The sequence below is a fragment of the Myotis lucifugus genome, unplaced genomic scaffold, assembly GCF_000147115.1.
Source record: "Myotis lucifugus unplaced genomic scaffold, Myoluc2.0 scaffold_163, whole genome shotgun sequence".
Taxonomy (NCBI): domain Eukaryota; kingdom Metazoa; phylum Chordata; class Mammalia; order Chiroptera; family Vespertilionidae; genus Myotis; species Myotis lucifugus.
In genome coordinates this window covers 1,191,269-1,211,023 of record NW_005871211.1, presented here as the reverse complement: position 1 = coordinate 1,211,023, position 19,755 = coordinate 1,191,269, and the positions used below count along the sequence as shown (strand labels likewise).

Sequence of the window (19,755 nt, the reverse complement as noted above, 5' to 3'; positions counted from 1 at the left end):
AACTTGGCTTACACTAAAAGTGATAAGGTAACACAATACAATTTTAACAATGAACAGGGATGCTATTTGAAAGTCATCATAGTTTTTCTCCAACATCAGTTTAATATTCTCTCTGAATTTCTATTATGTTTGCAAAGTGGGTTTCTCCTATACCAAAAGTCCTAGTAATAAAAGTACAGTAGTATGAGAGTTACAAGCAGACGGGAAAAGTAGATAAGTAAATATTATGCAGCTTGGAGAGGAAATAAACCAAAGGCTATAATGTAAATATCCTTTCTGCTTATCAAAAATAAATACTTCATGTCCTCTTCCTGAAATAGTTTTATAAATATCTGAAAATAGAAAAGTCTAAGACCATGAATTCTTTGATCCACTTTACATATATTCGAAATCTTATTCCATATAATGTACTTATTTATAATCTTTTTGTTTTAACAGATTCTAAGTGACTTCTTATTATCTATACTAATAAAAGGGTAATATGCTAATTAGACCGGACATCTTCTGGACATCCATTCGGACGTCCTTCCAGACAAAGCCACGATGGCGGGGGCTGAGGCAGAGGCAGTTAGGGGTGATCAGGCCGGCAGGGGAGCAGTTAGGGGGCAATCAGGCTGGCAGGGGAGGGCAGTAAGGGGTGACCAGGCCAGCAGGGGAGGGCAGTTAGGGGCGACCAGGCCGGCATGGGAGGGCGTTAAGGGGCGATCAGGCAGGCAGGCAGGCAGAGGCGGTTAGGGGCCATCAGGCAGGCAGACAGAGTGGTTAGAGGCGATCAGGCAGGCAGGCAGGCAGGTGAGCAGTTAGGAGTCAGCAGTCCCAGATTGCGAGAGGGATGTCTGACTGCTGGGATCGGGCCTAAACCGGCAGTCAGACATCCCCCGAGGGATCCTGGATTGGAGAGGGTTCAGGCTGGGCTGAGGGACCCCCCCCCTCCCCCCCCCCCCCTGCCTTCCGTGCATGAATTTCGTGCACTGGGCCTCTAGTCTATATATAAACGTGAATGTGTGTGCATATCTGTGTATGAGTGAAGAGGTAAGAACAAGAAGTAAATGGTAAATATCTGAATTCTCTATCTCAATTACTTTTCATGGAATAAATTCTTATAGTCCCTCTTCTTTCTGTTCCCACTCGCCTGATCACCTCTCAGGCAACTTGCTTTAAAGACGTTTCAGTAACTTCTTGATAAATTTTGCCAATTTTTATTCTTCCACTATGATCCTGCTCATACTGTTAACTGAAAATCCAATGACAAGGATGGGTTGGTATCATTTTATAAAATGGGATCTCATGGGTCCATGCTCTAAAATGCCTTAAATTTGGTGTTGATAACAGCATGCCAACTGACTCTCAAAGTATTCTGAACTACTCCACCTCAGGCTTGTAAGAAATCAGATGGAAAGACTTTCTATAGTAGGGTTGAAGTTGATGTGTCTGCCCCCTGTCCTCCCAAGAGCTGCTTTGAGATTTGAATGCACATTGGAGAACAGTACTAGACCTTAACTTACCTGGAAAATGAGGATGAGTAGGATTTGTCCCATTTTAGTACTAGAAATTATAAAGATATTAAAGGATATGGACAGTCTGGAATGTACCAGGCCCAGATGTGTGTACTAGCACCCTCACTGCAGCCCAAGATGAGGAATCCCATTAACCACCTTTCCACATTCTAGCCTTAATTTTCTCTCCCCCTAGTTGGTTTCACATTAGCCTGCAGCCGGGTGTGTGGTAGAGGCTGTAAAGGGTGAATTTCTGAGCTAACAAAGGGTAGAGAAATATGCCCTGTTTCCCTTCTCCAAGGAGTTTGGATAACTCTAAGATGCAGTGTGTGAGTATGGCCCCCTGTACATGTTCTAACTAAATGATAAAGTGGCTCCATTTATAAAGCTACTACCTTTTCTGGAAGCTTGTTTTCCATTGTTTTCCTACCTGTAGCTTGTTCAAAGACTTCTTGTTCTCTTCTCCATCTATTGATCCCTTGGTGCTCTGTTTCCTCAATTGTATACTTTACGAGTTGGGTCAACACTGCAGTGGGTAAATGAGAAGAAATAAAGCTGTAGAAAAGAAGGAATTCTTACCATTTGCAACAGCATGGATGGAACTGGAGAGCATTATGCTAAGTGAAATAAGCCAGTCAATGAAAGAAAAATACCACATGATCGCACTCATTTGTGGATTATAATGAACAGTATAAAACTGATGAACAAAAATAGATACAGAGGCAAAGAAGCATGGAACAGACCAGACTGTCAAAACAACAGCGGGAAGACCGGGGAGGGTGGGGGCGGGAGGTAAGAGACCAATCGAAGGACTTGTATGCATGTATATAAGCATAACCAATGGATGTAAGACACTGTGCGGTTGGGGGGGAGGGAGGGTGAGGGCATGTGCCAGGGGAGGGGGGGGAGAGGGTAGGCCGGGGGAAGGTCGATGGGGAAAAAAGGAGACATATGTACTACTATTTGTAATACTTTAAACAGTAAAATGAAATTTAAAAAAAGAGGAAAAAAAGAACTAAAAACTTTAAAATTTGTACTTAGTTGTACCTTAAGCATGCTAGCACAAGCCTTTGCTCTAGAATACCCATTGGAAGTGCTCTAGGTAAAGCCCTATTGACAGAGTAAAAGTCCACTTTAGAGCTGTGTCATTGGATAGTGATGAATATGATAACTGCATAAAAGATAAGTGCATCTGGCAGGTGATGAGAGGTATCACAAATATCATGGCAACATCCATAGCCTTAATATTAAGAAAAGGAGTAGTCATAACCACCCAGCTTACAAATGATGTGGGGATAGCGTATTCCAAGGCAATAAAAAAAAGTCTGCCTTTAGCTCATAACTATTCCACTTATTTGACTGTGTCTGTGTACTCAAATGATGTGGAGGCTTTTGTTTTGGGACTTGTTTGGTGCCCCATGGGTGAAATCTGGTTTGATCTTGATATGCGGTATCAGGTGACTGACGTCCTTGACCTAACATTCCAGAACTCCAGGTGTCCCCATTTCTCACCCCACCCTGTTCTCTGCACACACATCTACCTCCCAGAGGCCTGGGACTGTGTGTGGCAAGAACCTTCACTGCTTGGTTCCTTGGATTTCAACAAGCACAAACTGTTTGGTGGACTGTGATGTTAGCAGAGTGAGTGTTTGGTGATGCAACTTGAATGGTCTTTGCTGGTATAAGCGTCACTAGAATAAGGTTTTCTGTATTCACACAGCCACATGTAAACCATGAGCAGGAGCATGGTCTGTTTAACAGCATTAGACTTTTCAGATTTCAAACATTTTCTTTTAGAAACATATTGAGTAAAAACAAATGCATTTAATTTTTAAAATCCTGTGCATTTAAAAAATTATTTGTTATTTACAGATGTATAAAAGAAGGAAGAAAAGTGAAGCCCACAATATCAATCAGATTTAGAGATGGCAACAGTTGATTGCCATCCCCTTAAAAGCTGCAATGTCTGTGTCTGGAGCATCGTCTTATTCCCCTCTTTGTTTTTAGTTCTAGATTCTAGAATCTAGGAGATAAAACCAAGAGATTATGGCTCAGGTGCCATAGTGGAGCCATTTTCTTATCTGATCCCTGCCTCATATAATACATTAAATATCAAGTATTTATCATATAAATGTGCTGATCTGTTGAACCAACTAAAGTCCTGACTTTCCAGGGTTTACAAAAAAAAGAATAAGAGGTAGTGACACACGTGTACAATAAGATTAATAAAAGATAAATGGGTAATATGTTGACATGGACATAATTTATTATTGTGTTGTCAGTTTTGTACTGGCTTCTGTGTGTCACGTTTAGGGTAGCACTGTTCAATAGAAATATAGAGTAGGCCACATATGTAATTAAAATTGTTCTAGGAGCCACATTGAAAAAAGTCACAATAAAAGTTAGAATTAATTTGATATATTTTATTTAATCCAATGATAATCATTCCAGCCTAAAAATTTATTAATAAGGTAGCTTACAACATAGCTTTTCATACTAACCACAATCTCAATTGGGACACTACATTTTTACTAGAAAAATTTGATGTTGTAGAGTTCATAAAATTACCGTCAAAAAAGGTGATTTGTTTGTCCAAGTTGTTTCCAACATAATGCAAAGTTTTTCAATGATAGGATTGAATAATTGGTTCTTAAATTTACATGAATTACCATGAACTCAAACGAAAATTCAGTTCTTCACGTGAACTAGCTGGATTTCAAGTGCTTAGAAGCCACACGTGGCTAGTGCTCACCCTATTTTGACAGTCCAGGTTCAGGGTACTCAGCAGTATAATCATTTTCTTGAGCTATGTCAGGAAGGAGAGTTTGTAAGAATGCAGAGCTCTGCAAAATTGCAAAAGGAGCACCGATTTTTAAGCGTGGATGGGAATAAGGCCCATAGGCTAACAATAGAAAAGACAGAAAAATCGATATTCAGGAGGCCAGTGCTTCACAGGCTGTGGGGCTGCAATGCATGCTCCGACGGGAAGAGGACCGAGGTGTGAGGGTTTCACATAAAATTTTATTCGAGCACAAAGTCCTTCTGCTTGAACACTTTTGAAAGCTGTTAACCTCATCACACTTCCCACCGAATTGAGGGGCCATTTCTGACACCCTGATGGATGGGTGTCCATTTACTGAAGAGGCTCTTTGGTGAGACTCAGCACCTCATGAGGTTCCTTCACAACCACCCCCCAGCACTGTCCTTCCTATTTAAAGCTCTTCCTTCAGATGTTGTCTCCGACCCTTATTTTATCCCTTTTTTGTTTCTGTTTTGTTAATATTCACCCAAGGACATTTTCCCATTGATTTTTAAAGAGAGTGGAAGGGAGGGGGAGAGACAGAGAGAGAGACCCTCATGAATTGGTTGCCTCCCACACCAGCCTGGACCCCCTGGGGCTGGGGATCAAACCTGCAGCTGAGGTACGTGCCCTTGACCAGAGTCAAATCCGGACCCTGCAGTCCTCAGGCCGACACTCTTATTCACTGAGTGAAACCAGCTAGGGCTATCCTCTTTTCTTTAAAATTTAGTAAAATTTGAAAAAAGATGGAGATTTACTAACTAAGGCGAAAAGCCCTTAGAAGAACCCAACCCTGTTACTAACTAAGGCACGAAAAGCCCTTAGAAGAACCCAACCCTGTTGACACCTTGACCTTGAACTTCTATCCTCCAGAACAGTGAGGAAATAAATTCCTGTTCTCAGTCCCCCCCAAAAAAGTTAAAATTTGGTAAAATTTGTCCTGATATCTAAAAATGTGAATACTACATCCTTCTAGATGGGATTTGACATACCAACATTTCTGATGATCTTCTAGGACCCCCTTATTTGTAAAGCATAAGGGTGCATTAGTTGTTTTTGCTTTTTTTTTTCATTTCTTAAAACTTTTGGAACTTTTTCTTATAGAACTGCTACCCAGTTGTGCCTTTTCTGTCTTGTACTACTTCAAAAAATTGTTTCAAGTAAAATACAGGATCTTGTATATACTATACTAGTAAAAACTCAATGTGAAACTTTCTACCTTCTGAACTAATTTTCAGCCCTGATACTATTACTTAGTATTAGTTTTGCCTATCAAATGCATGCCTGTATTAGTTTATTTCCTATAATAATGCTGCAAAGCCACAACCCACCCCAAAATTCAGTGGCTTAAAATAATAAACATTTATTATAGCTCACAGGCCTGTGGGTTAGCCGATCTGGGTTGAGCTTGGATAGAAAATAATAGAACTTCAGAAATTGAACATATATACAATATCTCTTGTATCTAAAATGGAGAGGAGGAATAGAATTTGAATTTTCTGTGTTGCATTATGTGCTGCATGCTAATCTGCCCGAGCTGTCAGAACTTATGTAAATTACACTGGAAAATGGTTCACTTGTTACCATCAAATTTCTTTAGAGACAAATGCTATTCAAACCAACATCTCTGAGGAGCTCAGTTTCCAAGTCCTCCAGCTTGTTAGCAACATGCAATAACTCTAGAATGGGATTTTAGCAAAAGCAGTGTCATTTGAGATTTGCTCTAATTGATACACCAGTAAACTCTGTGTGTGTGTGTGTGTGTGTGTGTGTGTTTTTGTGTTGATTACTACTATTAGCACTGCTGCATGCTATACTGGTAATTCTATAATAGGCAAATATACAGGGACATACATATGTAGGTATATGCTTACTGTTGAAAAACTGGAAAATACAGATTAAATAAGCTAACAGGAAATGAATGTGCATTAACCATGGGAATGTTGGGAACTCCAGACCCTACTCTTGCACATTCAGTTGGCTGCTTCTGATTTAAGGAAAAAACCCATTTAGAAGTTTTGCATTTGCATTTCAGGGGAGATTTCTTAAAGAAGAAGTCATCAAAAGTTACTAGATGTTTACATCTAGTGATTTAAATTCAAGAAATGCAGGTTAAGCATTCAAACTGTGAATTTGCTTCCCCCTTTACCTGCTCTAAAAATATTTTTTAAAAGCTAGTGACAAAGAGCTGTAAAATACTGCTATGATAGGGGAAAAGTAATTTGAAAGTAATATTCCAGATTTAAAAATAAAAGGCATGAGAACCAGTAGCTGGAATGCCAATTGGCCTATTATGAAAAAAGCAAGCGTGGGCTTTGGAGTAACAGCCAGACAGGTTTTGAGCCTCTCTAATTATCTAAGTAGATGTGGAGATGATTTATCTTGATTCTTCTGAGAGTCAAATGAGATAATGAAGGAAAAGGCCTAGGGAGACACTTCGATTTTTGCCCTTAATTCTTTTCCTAATTTTGTGTTCCCAAGGTCAAGGCTGAAGAGATACAGCAACATTGAGAAAAACAAAATAGTATAAAGATGATGGTATTGTATGTTTTTGTATGGTGGCTATATGAAACATGCTAGTAAAACTTATAATGAAACAAATAAGCCATTTCTACATCAGTGATGTTGAAAGACTGTTACCAACATGAGCACATTAGGCCCATTTTACATGGGATAGTCCACATAGCCCATATAATAAAAGGCTAATATGCAAATAGACCAAACAGCGGAACAACCAAACAACCGGTTGCTATGACGTGTGCTGACCACCACAGGGTGTGCACAGAACATGGCGGCGTTGGCAGCAGGCGGCAGAGCGCAGAACATGGCGGGTATTGGCCGTGGTGGGATGGTGGAGCAGGTGACCGGGTGCGCCAGACCAAGGAGTGGTGCCAGTTGCTGTCATCAGAGCAATCCTCTGGTGGTTACTGAAAATTCTTTGCTCCCGCATGCCGCGATCCCGCCCGGTGCTTGCACCTGCTTCTGGTGCCAATCCCGCTCACACCCGCTGCCAGCACCTAGTGCTGGCCCCAATCACCCCTCAGGGCTTCTCCACCTCTCCCTGCTCCTGAGAGGTGATCCTGCACCCACTGCTGGCGCCGGCCCTGCTCGCACCTGCAGCCAGTGCTGGAGACGTCTCTCACACCCTCTGCCTACGCCAGGTGCGGTCCCAATCGCTCAGTGCTGTCAGTGGGTGCGAACTGTGGCTGCTAGCCCCGATCAGCCCTGAGGGCTTCTCCACCTCCCCTGCTCCTGAGGGGCAATCGGGGCAGCAGCTGCCACTCACACCTGCTGACGGTGCCAGCCCCAATGGCTCCGCTCCAGCAGTGCAAGTGGGGCCAGTGCCATCAGAGTGTGAGAGCAGCGGTGGCGGCGGTGACAGGAGCAGGGCTGCCGGCAGACAGGGGACCCAGGGCCATGGCAGAAGGGGCCGGGCGGGGGTGCGGAGGATGGGCCAAGATCTGCCCTTGTGCCCACCACAGCCTTGTGGCCCACAGTTCCTTTCAAGGTGCACAAATTCATGCACTGGGCCCCTAATAGGTAACTGATTTCATGAATGTTGAATAACAAGGACTTCTATTGAAAGAACTCTTGATTTCCTACTGGGCATCAGCAGCAAGAATTATTTACCAGCTTTGTTATGAGATGGAAGGAGTTTGGGGTCTTTAGAAAACCTACCTTTGAGAAGAAAGAAATGCTTGATATTATCAAATGACAAAACTAAAACAATTTAATAATGATTTTGTTTGTTATTCAGGGGGAAACCATCCCTGGGTTGGGGGCGTACAGTGCCTCACAGCAGTAGAGTCTTATTCCCAGGGATTTGGGACAAGAGCAAGATATAGAACATTAGGAGAGGCAAGGAGGAAAGTGGCATGATGGCTAAGAGGTCAGGGGTTGTATCACGAGGCTAGCAGGTCCTGTTCTCTAGGGTAAAGTGAGTTAGCCAGCGCTGAATTTGAGAACTGTGATTGGTGTGTGTTCAGTTTCCTTGCCAGGTCTTTCCTGTAAGAGCAAGCTGACTTAGGTTGAGATTTGTGATGTGGACCAGGCCACTGGGGAAGCCTTGATGTGTGGGTCCCCATGTAAGAATTAACTTTTTTAAAAAAATATTTTTATTGATTTCAGATTGGGAGAGGGAGAGAGAGGTAGACACATCAATGATGAGAATCATTGATTGGCTGCCTCCTGCATGCCCCCCTACTGGGGATCAAGCTCACAACCCGGGCATGTGCCCTTGACCTGAATCGAACCCAGGACCCTTCAGTTCGCAGGCTCTATCCACTGAGCCAAACAAGCTAGGGCTAAAAATTAACTTTTATCAATATCAGCAGAGGCCAAGTATTCATCAAGGAGCGAGAATTTGTCATTTGAAGCCAGGTCAACAGTGGCAAATTTCAAGGAGTGAAATAATGTGGATTAGTTCTCTGAAAGGAATTTTTTTCTCTCTTTACTCACTTTGGTGGCAAATATTTTTAGCCTGCCATTTGAGCTCTGAAATAATCATGCAGCAAATAGTGGACGTGAGGAACTTGACCAACTGCCCAGAAGTAAATTAAAACTGTGTATCGTTTTAGTAAATACATTTCATTTTTCTATATGCTTTGACTAGCTTCTTCATCCTTCCTCACCACAAACACACACGCGCGCGCGCACACACACACGAGGGCAAAACTTTGGAAAATTGCAATTTTTTGTTAATTTCAGAGTTAGCCTGGTCACGTCAGTAACACCCTTGACAGAGGTCCAACTCCGCCCTAGGCCTCTTCATAACTGTGTGGCCTTGGCCAGGTCCTTCCCAGAGCCTTTTCCTTCCCAGACTTGGGATGGATGATTTTACAGATTCTTCCAGTCCTGTGATTCTAATTTTAATGTGAGATCTCCTCTGAGATAAAATGGGCAATTGCAGATGTTCTGATTCTGCTTAAGATTTGTTTTTGGTGTGTTTTTTGGCACTAACAGGAAAACTGTACAAAGTCTTTTTCTTTACAGAATGAACATTTGTTTATGTTAAGCATTATGTGATGCTTACTTGCGTCCCTCTTGAAAAGAGTTCGCTCTCAAATCAGTTCATTACGTGGAAAATGGAAAAGTTGCTTTCCAATGGAGTTGAACAGCATTTTTGTGGGCTGTCATTGAATCATGCCCAGGTTAGGGCAAACCTGTCTTTATTGGAGGAAACCGCAGATGTGATAGAAATAGTATCACTGTGCTTTTTAAAGAGATGCTATACAAGCATCCGATCCGGGGAAATTGTGAACTGATTAAAAAGGACCAAAGTCCCCGTTCTATGAGGCCAGCTATTCAGACCAGCGAGAAGTCTGTTGAAATGCAGAAACCAGGTGGTTTTCATTAGCTACAAACCTTAAAATCACATAAATCCACGGGTGCAAGTAAGCTATGGATCTGCGCCTCCTCCTTGCAAAGGGAGACTTTTCAGCCAGGGAAACAGAGAGCTCCTTGTTCCCTTTCCCTTTTAGTTGGGCTTGTGCGGGGAGGAATGCGGCCAAGCCTGCTCTATAAGGAATTTTGATCTCCTTGATGATAATAAAGAGAAACTTTTGGGGGAAAGGGAACACCCAGTTTGAAAGACAGCAGGAGAAGCTGGTGTTGTACTTGTAAATTGCAGCAATTTCATCTGTAGGTTTCCTAGTTCATCTCTGCAGATTGGCCTAGATTCCATCTATATGTTGATTTTCCTTTCCCCTTGAGCCTCTTTAAAGCCCTTTTTTAGCCTGACTTGCTTGGGCAAGTCCATTTCACGTCTGTGCTTACTCTATTTATGTATTGTGACCTTAAAATATTTTTCTGGTAGCAGAGGACTATTTTTAAAAGCTTTGCAGCATTATTGGGTGCAATATTTACATCTCTGTAGTTCAGAACATTCTGTAAATAGCCCCTTGGTTCTGAGGCGATGTGTGGACGCTCCATTGTTCGAGCCCGTTATTTTGTTCATTGTCTCAGAACACTGTTTTCCCATGGGAAAAAGCATCTCTGGTCTCATGATGTCAGTGCAAAGTCATCCAATGTTACAAGAATTATCTTCATCTTTGGTCTCTCAGAAATGCATAGACCATGACTGGCCGGTTCGACCAGGGTTCAGTCTTTTAGGTGGTGTCTCAGATTTCTGCCAAGTAACCTTACGTTACCTTAGATAGTGTTAAGATGAAAACAAAATTAACTCTAATAGTTATTTAAGGGGTTATAGTTCCCATCTACTAGAGCTTTTGTATTTCTTCTCAACCGAAAAGGGAAATGCTTTTTGAAAGTTAGAAATAATTATCTTTAAGATGACTTTGACAGAGTATGTATTTTCACCGGCAGCAAGTAACGTAAACTAGGACCCAAAGATTTTAGTTTTAGGAGTGTCCATTTTAACAGCTCCCAAATAGGGCCCTGTGTGCGACAATTAAGCCATTTCTTTGAGGAGTCATTCGGGATGATTAAAAGGGATTTGATTAAACCTCTTGGGCCCTTGGATGGCTAAGTATTATTTCCTATATGATCACCTGGGCTGGTAATGGTTTCCTTCTGGCTCAATGCCAAAGAGTGGACTACTCCTAGAATCTAGGCTTTGTTTCTTAAATGGCTTAGCTGAGAAGCCGGTGGTCTATTTGTTTTCTTTTAATTAACGGAGCCAATAACACAACTGGGTTATGTTACTTAAAACATGGACATCTTTACAGGTGGCCTTCAGTAAGAATAGAAAAGCTTCCGGTTCAGTTTGTTATCTCGCAGAAAATTGGTCTGATCTGATTGTATGCACATGGTGTTCGTTTGGGAAGGAATTTTTGCCTGATAATCATGTTTTTGTGATTTAAGTATTTATTTATGAAGGGCCTTTGTCATGTTAAGTGTAATAGATGTATACATATGACACATTTTTCAATTTCTAGTATAATAACTTGCTCTAATTATTGAGGAATCAAAGTTTGAACTATTAAATAATCTCCACTTTAAGAAAAGCGGGCATGATAATGATCGCCCTCGATACATTTATTTTTTATGGTTAATATTAGATAGCTTGTTGGAAACCCTAAAGGAACTGATGCATCTATGTTTGGGTTTGAACTCTCATTGGTAAAAATGAAGAGCTTGAGGCAGTTAAAGATGTTCTTTAGTAATATTGTTACCGGACTGAAGGGGTCCATTCACCTGCGAACATAACGGCCCAGTTAAATGCAAACAGGATTCTGCAGCAAAGAAAGGATACATTTATTAGTTGAGGGAATGGCACCAAGCCCTGTCACAGATAACCTACTGTGCAAAGACCTGGCTCCCTATGGCTTCCAGGGGGTGGGTTATATAGGGAGAAAAGCATTAATCGTGGTGGCTAAAGGATTGGGGTCCTGGGCTCTTGATTGGTTGGGGCCCGGGCAGAGAGTAGTTGATCTTTGTGTCAGGTCCTGATGTCAGCCATGGCATTGTTCTCTCTGGTTTCATGAAGGTGTGGTCCGTAGGGTCCTTTCCCTTTCGTGGGCTTGAGGCTGAAACACAGCTGAAGTCAAGCTGTTATGTTCAGTTTGACCAAAACTTAGCTTTTGTGGTCAACAGACCTGAGACTTTGTTCTTAAGACAGTTTGATACTGACCAGAATCTGATGTCCTAAGGACTTAATGATTAAGAAGGGAGTGGAGGGACGGGAAGGAGAAAGGGTCAGGGTAAAGAAATGGAGTTTCTGTGCGGTGACAGTATGATAGGGCTGTAATCCATTCATTTGAAGAGATATGAAAAGGATTACCATTTGGTAGTTAGCATATACTAGTACAGACATGCAAACAGATGGCATTAAAATAACTGCAAAGTCAAGAAGAGGGAAGGATAACAAAGTAGAGAATGGAAAGAAGTTAGAAGTCAAAGTAGGAAAAATGATGTGTTTGTCAGGTAGGGTGACCAGTTGTCCCAGCTTGCCAGGGACTTTTAGTATGGAAAGTCTCACCTCCTGGCAAATTTTCAGTCCCGGGCAAACTGGAATGGCTGGTCATCCCTGTTGTCAGGTAGAGAACTTGGCATGGTTTGTTGCTTTGTCCTCAAAAGTATATCAATGTCTAGCATGTGTTGTCTACTCAGACGAACTGAATGAAGAAAGAAATATTGGCTGCAGCCATTTTTGTTGTTGTTGATATATCAGGGTTGCCTCTCTGCAGCGAGAAGTTAAAGAATGAGATCACCAAGACTTTTTCATTAAAATAGGTAAAAGAGGAGCGATGGCCCGATCTTTAGGACTTCTCTAGGCTGTGAATTGGAGGACTGCAAGTTAGTGATGAGATCATCAGAGCCAAGTAACAAGAGCCAGGATATTTCTTTCGGTCAGAAGCCAAGGGAACAGACATCCAAGGAAGAATTTGTTTACGGCAAAGAAGTTGAAAAGTGACAGGTCCTGAAGAAAGACCCTGTTTGGTTTCTCAGACAGGAAGTCATGTGTAACCTTGGAGAAAGCCGTTTAAATGGTGGGAATGTAAACCAGATTATAGGGGGTTTATGAAGCAGGTTAGAAAGTGGTAACAATGAGTGTTTATTTAAGTCAGCAGCTGATTTAATTGAAAGAAAATGGAAGGAGGTTCCTCTGGAGCAGGGATTAACAAATTGTGGCCCACTGGCCACAGCTGGCCTATGGCCTGTTTTGTAAATAACATTTGATTGTAAAACCGTCACGCTCATTTTGCATATGCTCTGAGGCTGCTTTTGCATGGTCACAACAGAGACTGTCTGGCTCACAAAACCTAAAATATTTACTATCTGGTCCTTTGTAGAAAAAAAATGGCTGACCTCTTGCTCCAGAGATTAAATAGAATGAAGGCAAGTTTGATTTTTTTTTTTCAAGAGGAGCCCTAACCGGTTTGGCTCAGTGGATAGAGCATCGGCATGTGGACTCAAGGGTCCCAGGTTTGATTCCGGTCAAGGGCATGTACCTTGGTTGCAGGCACATCCCCAGTGGGAAGTGTGGAGGAGGCAGCTGATCGATGTTTCTCTCTCATCGATGTTTCTAACTCTCTATCCCTCTCCCTTCCTCTCGGTAAAAAATCAATAAAATATATTTAAAAAAAAGAGGAGATCAAAGGCTGTTTGTGGATGTATCATGGAGCTGGAGAAAAGGGGGAGCATATTAGGTCTTATTTCTGTGCTAATAGGTTACTTCGAACTTAATGGATTAAAACACCATTTATTATCAGGAATTTGGGAGTATGTTCCAGGTGGCTCTCACTCCCGGTCCTTCCTGAGTTTTCAGAAGTGTCAGCCATCCTTGTAGTCATGGGAGGGCTTGCCTGAGACTGTGGGAGATTTCCAAGCTCCCTCACTTTGCTGTGGACTGGAGACCTTGGTTCCCAGCACATGGGCCTCTCCCCGGGGCTGCTTCCGTGTCCTCCCAGCATGGCGGCTCACCCCCACAGCGGGTGACCCCAGAGAGCGAGGAAGAAGCGAGGTGCCCTATATGACTTTGCCTTGGAAGACATACCTCATTTTTGCTAGATTCTGTTTGTTGCACAGACAAACCCTGGTACATTATGGGATGGCACTGACAATGTGAATACCAGGAGGCAGGCATCATTGGGGCCTCCTTGGAGGCTGGCCACCACCGGGAGAGCAATTGGCACTCCCGTGTTCCTGAGGGGCGGCTATGGAATGAAGAGCATTTGTATTGACAAGGAGGTAGGAACTATAGGGAACAGATTGTGGAGAATCTGAGGTCGAGAGGGGGATTCATTCAACAAAATAATTGCCAGTTGTCATTAAAGATCATTATGCTCTGTTTAGTTAGAGGTCAGGTTCCAAGATTCTGCTAACATTGGAAATCTTTGGGACAGGAATGAGTTTGAGCAGAATAAAATCTCCAGGGGGGATACAGTGATGATTCCATTACTGGACTATAAATTCCTGAAGGGTAAGTCTCAGAGTTTATATACAAATAAATCAATTTTACATATTTATATATATTATAAATATATTTCATATCCTCCGTAGCATCTAATTTAGGGCCTTGCCTGTTGGTATCTGATTGTTATCTGACTTTCTTGTAATATCTTACTACTAATTTCAATAAAATTGACAAAATTTGGCCCACCCAGCATGGCTCAGTGGTTGAGTGTCAATCCCTTTACCAGGAGGTCACAGTTCAATTCCAGCTCAGGGCACATGCCCGGGTTGCGGGCTCGATCCCCAGTGTGAGATGTGCAGGAGGCAGCCGATCAATTATTCTCTCTCATCATTGATGTTTCTATCTTTCTCTCCCTCTCCCTTCCTCTCTGAAATCAAATAAAAAATATTTAAAACATTTTTTGACAAAATTCTGATTTTTAGGATCAAGGCATTGGATTCCCTCTCACTCCCTCAGGAAAGCTGTTGAAACTTCAGTGTATAGAGCATTCTGCTCAGGCTGCTTCTTTGCACCCATTGGAGAATGAGCCTCTCTGTTTCTGGCTTGGGAATTGTAGGAGTTGTCAAGAGACCCAAATTGGGAACTTGAGGGGTCCCAGAGATTCCTGCTGATCTGGCAATGGAGGGGCAAAGTTTTGTTAATCGAATATGATTCACAAAGTGGAAGTAGAAATGGAGAAAAAGTTACCTGGAATGTGGTTTTAGAGATTGTGCCCAGAGTTTTTGCACGCTGGTCAGGGCTGAGTCTCAGCTGGGTTCAGGGCCAGATTTTTTTAAAGGAAGTAAATCCTCTGTTGCGGTTGCACAAAAAAACATATGCAGATGACCAGCATGGACAGATGTGTGATCTATTTTTACATTTCTGTGGGAAGAAATGTCAGGAAGCCGTTTTTGTTATTTTGTGTTGGTTTTGTGTGTGTGTGTGTGTGTGTGTGTGTGTGTGTGTGTGTGTGTGTGGTGGTGTTGTTTTTTCTTTAACTGAAATCTCTCAGTGCTATTTTATGGGGTGTTTTTCTTCCCGTGAACAATTTTTAGAAGTGATACAAATTATTATAGGATCACCCAGCTCTTTACCACAGAACGGCTTTTGTTGGAAGTCACCCCTTCCTTCCATGGATGTCACACATGTCCTCAGCAGCTGGCGTTAACAAGGGAGGAATTATTTTACTAAACATGCCTTGTGATTCCTTGGTTCGGAATAGCACTTTCGCTCCTGGGGGGTTAATTTTCATCTCTGATTGTTTTTCCTTTTAAGATACCAGAACCTATGAAGTGAGGTAGTACAGATATTTTTTATTACTTCCCTTTTCCCTTTTAAAAATATTTACATGAAGGGAATACCTGTGGGCAGAAGGGTTGGAAATACAGAAGGGCACCTTTTTCAAAGTTTTTTTCCTGAAATGCTATCCTGCCTGTGGTAAGAATGCCTGAGGCCCATCAGAGCTCACTGCACAGCTGGTGGGCGCCGTGCTGGGCTCTGAGGAAGACCTGTGCCTGCTTGCACTGTGGTTGGGAGGATGGGACTAGCATCCTTAACATACTCAAGAGCTGAGGCAGTGTTAACAAGGAAATGTCGCAGGGGGGAAAATACGGGCGAAGGGCCAACATACTCAGTCACATTTGGGCATGGTAAAAACAAACAAACAGTAGTTTTTCTGTTCAAAAAATTATAATGGAGTGTGGCCAGCATAGCTCGGTGCTTGAATGTCAACCTATGAACCAGGAGGTCACTGTTCAATTCCTGGTCAGGGCGCATGCCCCGGTTCTGGGCTTGATCCCCAGTATGAGGTGTGCAGGAGGCAGCCAGTCAGTTATTCTCTCTGATCATTGATGTTCCTACCTCTCCCTCTCTGAAATCAATAATAAACAGATACTTTTAAAAAAAATTATAATGGAGTCATTTGCTAACTAATAGTGCACACTACCATTGTGCCTTCAGCTCTAGGAGCTGAGACGGTATGACCCGCAGGCCTTGGCATTGTTCTTTGTGTGAGCCAGGTGGAGGTCATGGTGAGAATATGGTTCCCTCTAGAGTGGGAATATTTATTTCAGAAAAAAATCTTATTTTATTGTCAGAACCTTGCAGGAGGCACCACGAGATCTGCCAGGGGAAAATGTAGAAACAAATATGCAAACTTTTCAATGAATACTTTCCTCTCAGTATTACTAATTTCTCCACTTACTGTTAAAAAAAAAAAGCACTGTATTACAGGAGGTTGGAGATGTATGTAGCATGCATCATAATTAACCTCAAGGAATGCTGAAGGCGGGGCTAATTCACAATGGAGAATTGGCAAGAATAGGACTATTCTTGCTTTGGTTGCCTACTCCCGCGCTCCCCGGCGTCTCACCCCCAGAACCGTGGATTGCCATAACTAACCCAAACCTATTTTTCCAGGTGCCCACTGATGGCAATGCCGGCCTGCTGGCGGAACCCCAGGTCGCCATGTTTTGCGGCAAACTGAACATGCACATGAATGTGCAGAATGGGAAGTGGGAATCGGATCCATCGGGGACCAAGACCTGCATCGGCACCAAGGAGGGCATCCTGCAGTACTGCCAGGAGGTGAGTCCCGCCGGCGGCACGCTGGACCTCCTGCCTTTACTGTTTTTGACATTAAATATTGGTATTTTAGCTCTTGCAATGGAAAATCTTTGTTCCTGATGATTTGCTCTCCCATATGCATAAATGTTTTTAAAAAGTATATCATACTCCGGCCACTAATAAACCAACTGAGTAAAATGTAAGATATCTCGGTACATCCTTTTACCTTTAGTGTATCTCACTATAGGTGCTCAAACTATTGTGTGTAAAAGTGACGAGAATTATGTTTATTTATATTATCAACTTGATATATTTTAGTTCCTTTATTTCTGCTTGTGTTCAGTTTTTCCCTCCTTATTCATTTTACTCTGAAAACAGAAAATGTTTACAGTGTTAAAACATTGAAACTGTAAATAGTTATGCTCAGAAACATCATTTGCCACCCATCTTCTATTGATTAACATTTTCATTCTTTGATTCATCCTTCTTGCAAAAGAGAATATTCATTTTTATTTTTTTTATTAAAAAGGGCAACTTACAGAAAGCACTGTTCTGTCCGCACTTTGCTTTGTTGACTTAACTTTGATAAGTTAAGAGGTCTTCATCCATCAGGATCTCTATCTCTTGTGCAATTCTTCCTCGTTTCCTTGTTGTTTCTGTTCAGGGTGCTCCTTCCTTATTAATTCAGTTTAAAATACGTGGAGTCCCAGACATTTTACTCCCCATTCACTAGACCAGTGGTTCTCAACCTTCCTAATGCCACGACCCTTTTATACAGTTCCTCATGTTTATGACCCCCAACCATAAAATTATTTTTGTTGCTACTTCATAACTGTAATTTTGCTACTGTTATGAATCGTAATGTAAATATCTGATATGCAAGATGTATTTTCATTGTTACAAATTGAACATAATTAAAGCATAGTAATTAATCGCAAAAACAATATGTAATTATATATTCAATATGTGTTTTCCGATGGTCTTAGGCGACCCCTGTGAAAGGGTCATTCGACCCCCAAAGGGGTCGCGACCCACAGGTTGAGAACCGCTGCACTAGACACTTGCCTATTCTAGGATATGTGTGTTTTATAACAATATATTCTTCTAATTTGACAAATCCAAGGTCAGTGGTTGTTGATCTTTGTGATTGCAATGTCAGTGGAATAGAAGTCCAATTGCTGTAGGTGACAGGAAGAATGCATGAATAGATAGTGAAGACATCTGTGGGTTCTTTGAGGAAAAAACTGGAAACCAAGAGTTTGAGGGCAGTTCAAGGAAAGGGGAAAGGCTTGGTGTTTTGTTGTATCTTTGTTTTTTTAAAGGGAAGGAACTTAAGTCAAAGGAAGCTTAAACCAAACTGTGAGAAGGATGGTTGCCCATCAAAAGAAAACTAGGCTCAGGTATCTAGGGAGAAATGGGATCCAGTGGATGAGTGATAAGCTGAGTCTTGGAAAAGAGGGGAAAATAGTGGGTTGATTCGCCAGCTTATGTTTGCCAGATGCTGGAAGCTCACTCAGCATCTTACACATGGAGAATAGTTCATACCGCAGATGGGAAGGATCTTGGGGTGGGGGTAGCTTATAGAATTTTAATGAAGACATCCAGAAGCTGGTTTCTCCGATGTTAGACCTGAGCCTCGGTGCTGCCTGGGGTTTCTCTATCCGGCTCTCTCTTGTTCTCTGCTTGTCCTTTCACCCTGACATTCGTTCACCTCCTGCAGAGATGAGCTTTCTCGAGGAGGCCAGGCAAGGTGGCAGCCAGGAGCTCTGGGCGGGTGTCATCCTCGCTTGGCTTCCCAACTGCATTATGTGCATTAACACTCCAAGGAGGGATCTGGTTGGCCTTGCTTTGGGTCACACATCTACCTTTGGCATCAGTACTGGGACTGGCCTGTGTTGGCCAGGTGGGTGTGTGGCCTGTTTGATAGCTAGACCTGAGCCACATGGTGTGGGGAGAGGGGCTCTTGACAGAAAGTGGATGAAGATGGCATGGGGCAACATAAAAATATGACCCCGTCCAACACAGTGAGCTTAGAAACACACAGTGTGTTAGAAAAGCTTTATGGGTTCGAGAGTGGGTAGCTGAGGACATGTATGGTGCCTCCTTATTTTAACCAGCTTTGGGGAAAGTATGTGTGTGGGGAAGGGGAGGGAATAGATGTTTGCTCAAACAGTGTTTGACATTTTTTGTTGAATGTGCATTCTGAACTACCTAGAAGAACATTCCTTATTGATATATTAGGGTCTTCCTCCCACTTCCCACTCTATAGGTTTTCTGACATTTTTCTTTTATAATTAGAAATAATGAATAGTTTTTGTTTATAAGATTGAATTTTATTTGTGTTGTTGGAAAACGTTTATGTTCTTTCATTCTTTTTTTTTAACTCCATGTTTTATTTTAGACAGTATTGATTGATTCCCTATCAGGAAAGCCACAGATAAAATGCACAAATTTTCTACCTCTCCTTCATATAGGTTTTGTAAATTATATTACCTTCATATTTTCAATGTTGTAATATTATAATCTGTTCTCAAAAGTTCCCAAGAGATAGTTATAAGTTCTGTCTTTAACTGGATTCATTGTTTACAACCAATTCTTTCACCAAAGCATCTCTATTCCTATATTATTTACTTTTATTCCTCTTTTGTTTTTGAGGTCTGTCATCTTAGTTATTTCTAGAAGTTGCATTTTATCTGAAATTTAGCTCTGACCCAGCACTCACTAGTAGTCATTTTGAACTCATTTTTATTAAACAATGGTTCAATCGGATATAGAATTCCAGACTAATGAGCATTTTTGCACCATGAAGATATTTTCAACTTATTCTGTCATCTATCATTGTGCGCATTCCTTTTTTAAAAAATGTACAGAAACCATGATTATTTATTACCATTTACAGTGCTACTCACTTACTGATTATTTTCCTCCCAATAGGGATGAGTAGGTTTTTTTCTCTACGTGCTCATTCAGTGCCTCTGTTTTAGAGACAGCTGGCTGAGTCAGAGGGACAGCTGTTAGTAGCCTGTGGACCTAGGACA

The 19,755-nt window shown here is 41.9% G+C and overlaps 1 protein-coding gene across 7 annotated transcripts in view; it reads left to right on the top strand.

Annotated features, from left to right (window-relative positions):
* Positions 1-16,549: 16,549 nt before the first annotated feature.
* Positions 16,550-19,755, top strand: part of APP (amyloid beta precursor protein) — a 160,694-nt gene continuing 157,488 nt past the window's right edge. For 5 of the 7 annotated variants that reach the window (XM_014461935.2, XM_014461932.2, XM_014461930.2 and 2 more), the window contains exon 1: positions 16,551-16,738. In XM_014461935.2, coding sequence (XP_014317421.1) covers positions 16,619-16,738 — 120 coding nt within the window. In that variant the 5' untranslated portion in view covers positions 16,551-16,618. Of the gene's footprint in view, positions 16,739-19,755 lie in introns of all 7 variants that reach the window. The other 2 variants (XM_014461931.2, XM_014461934.2) reach the window with 2 other exon arrangements.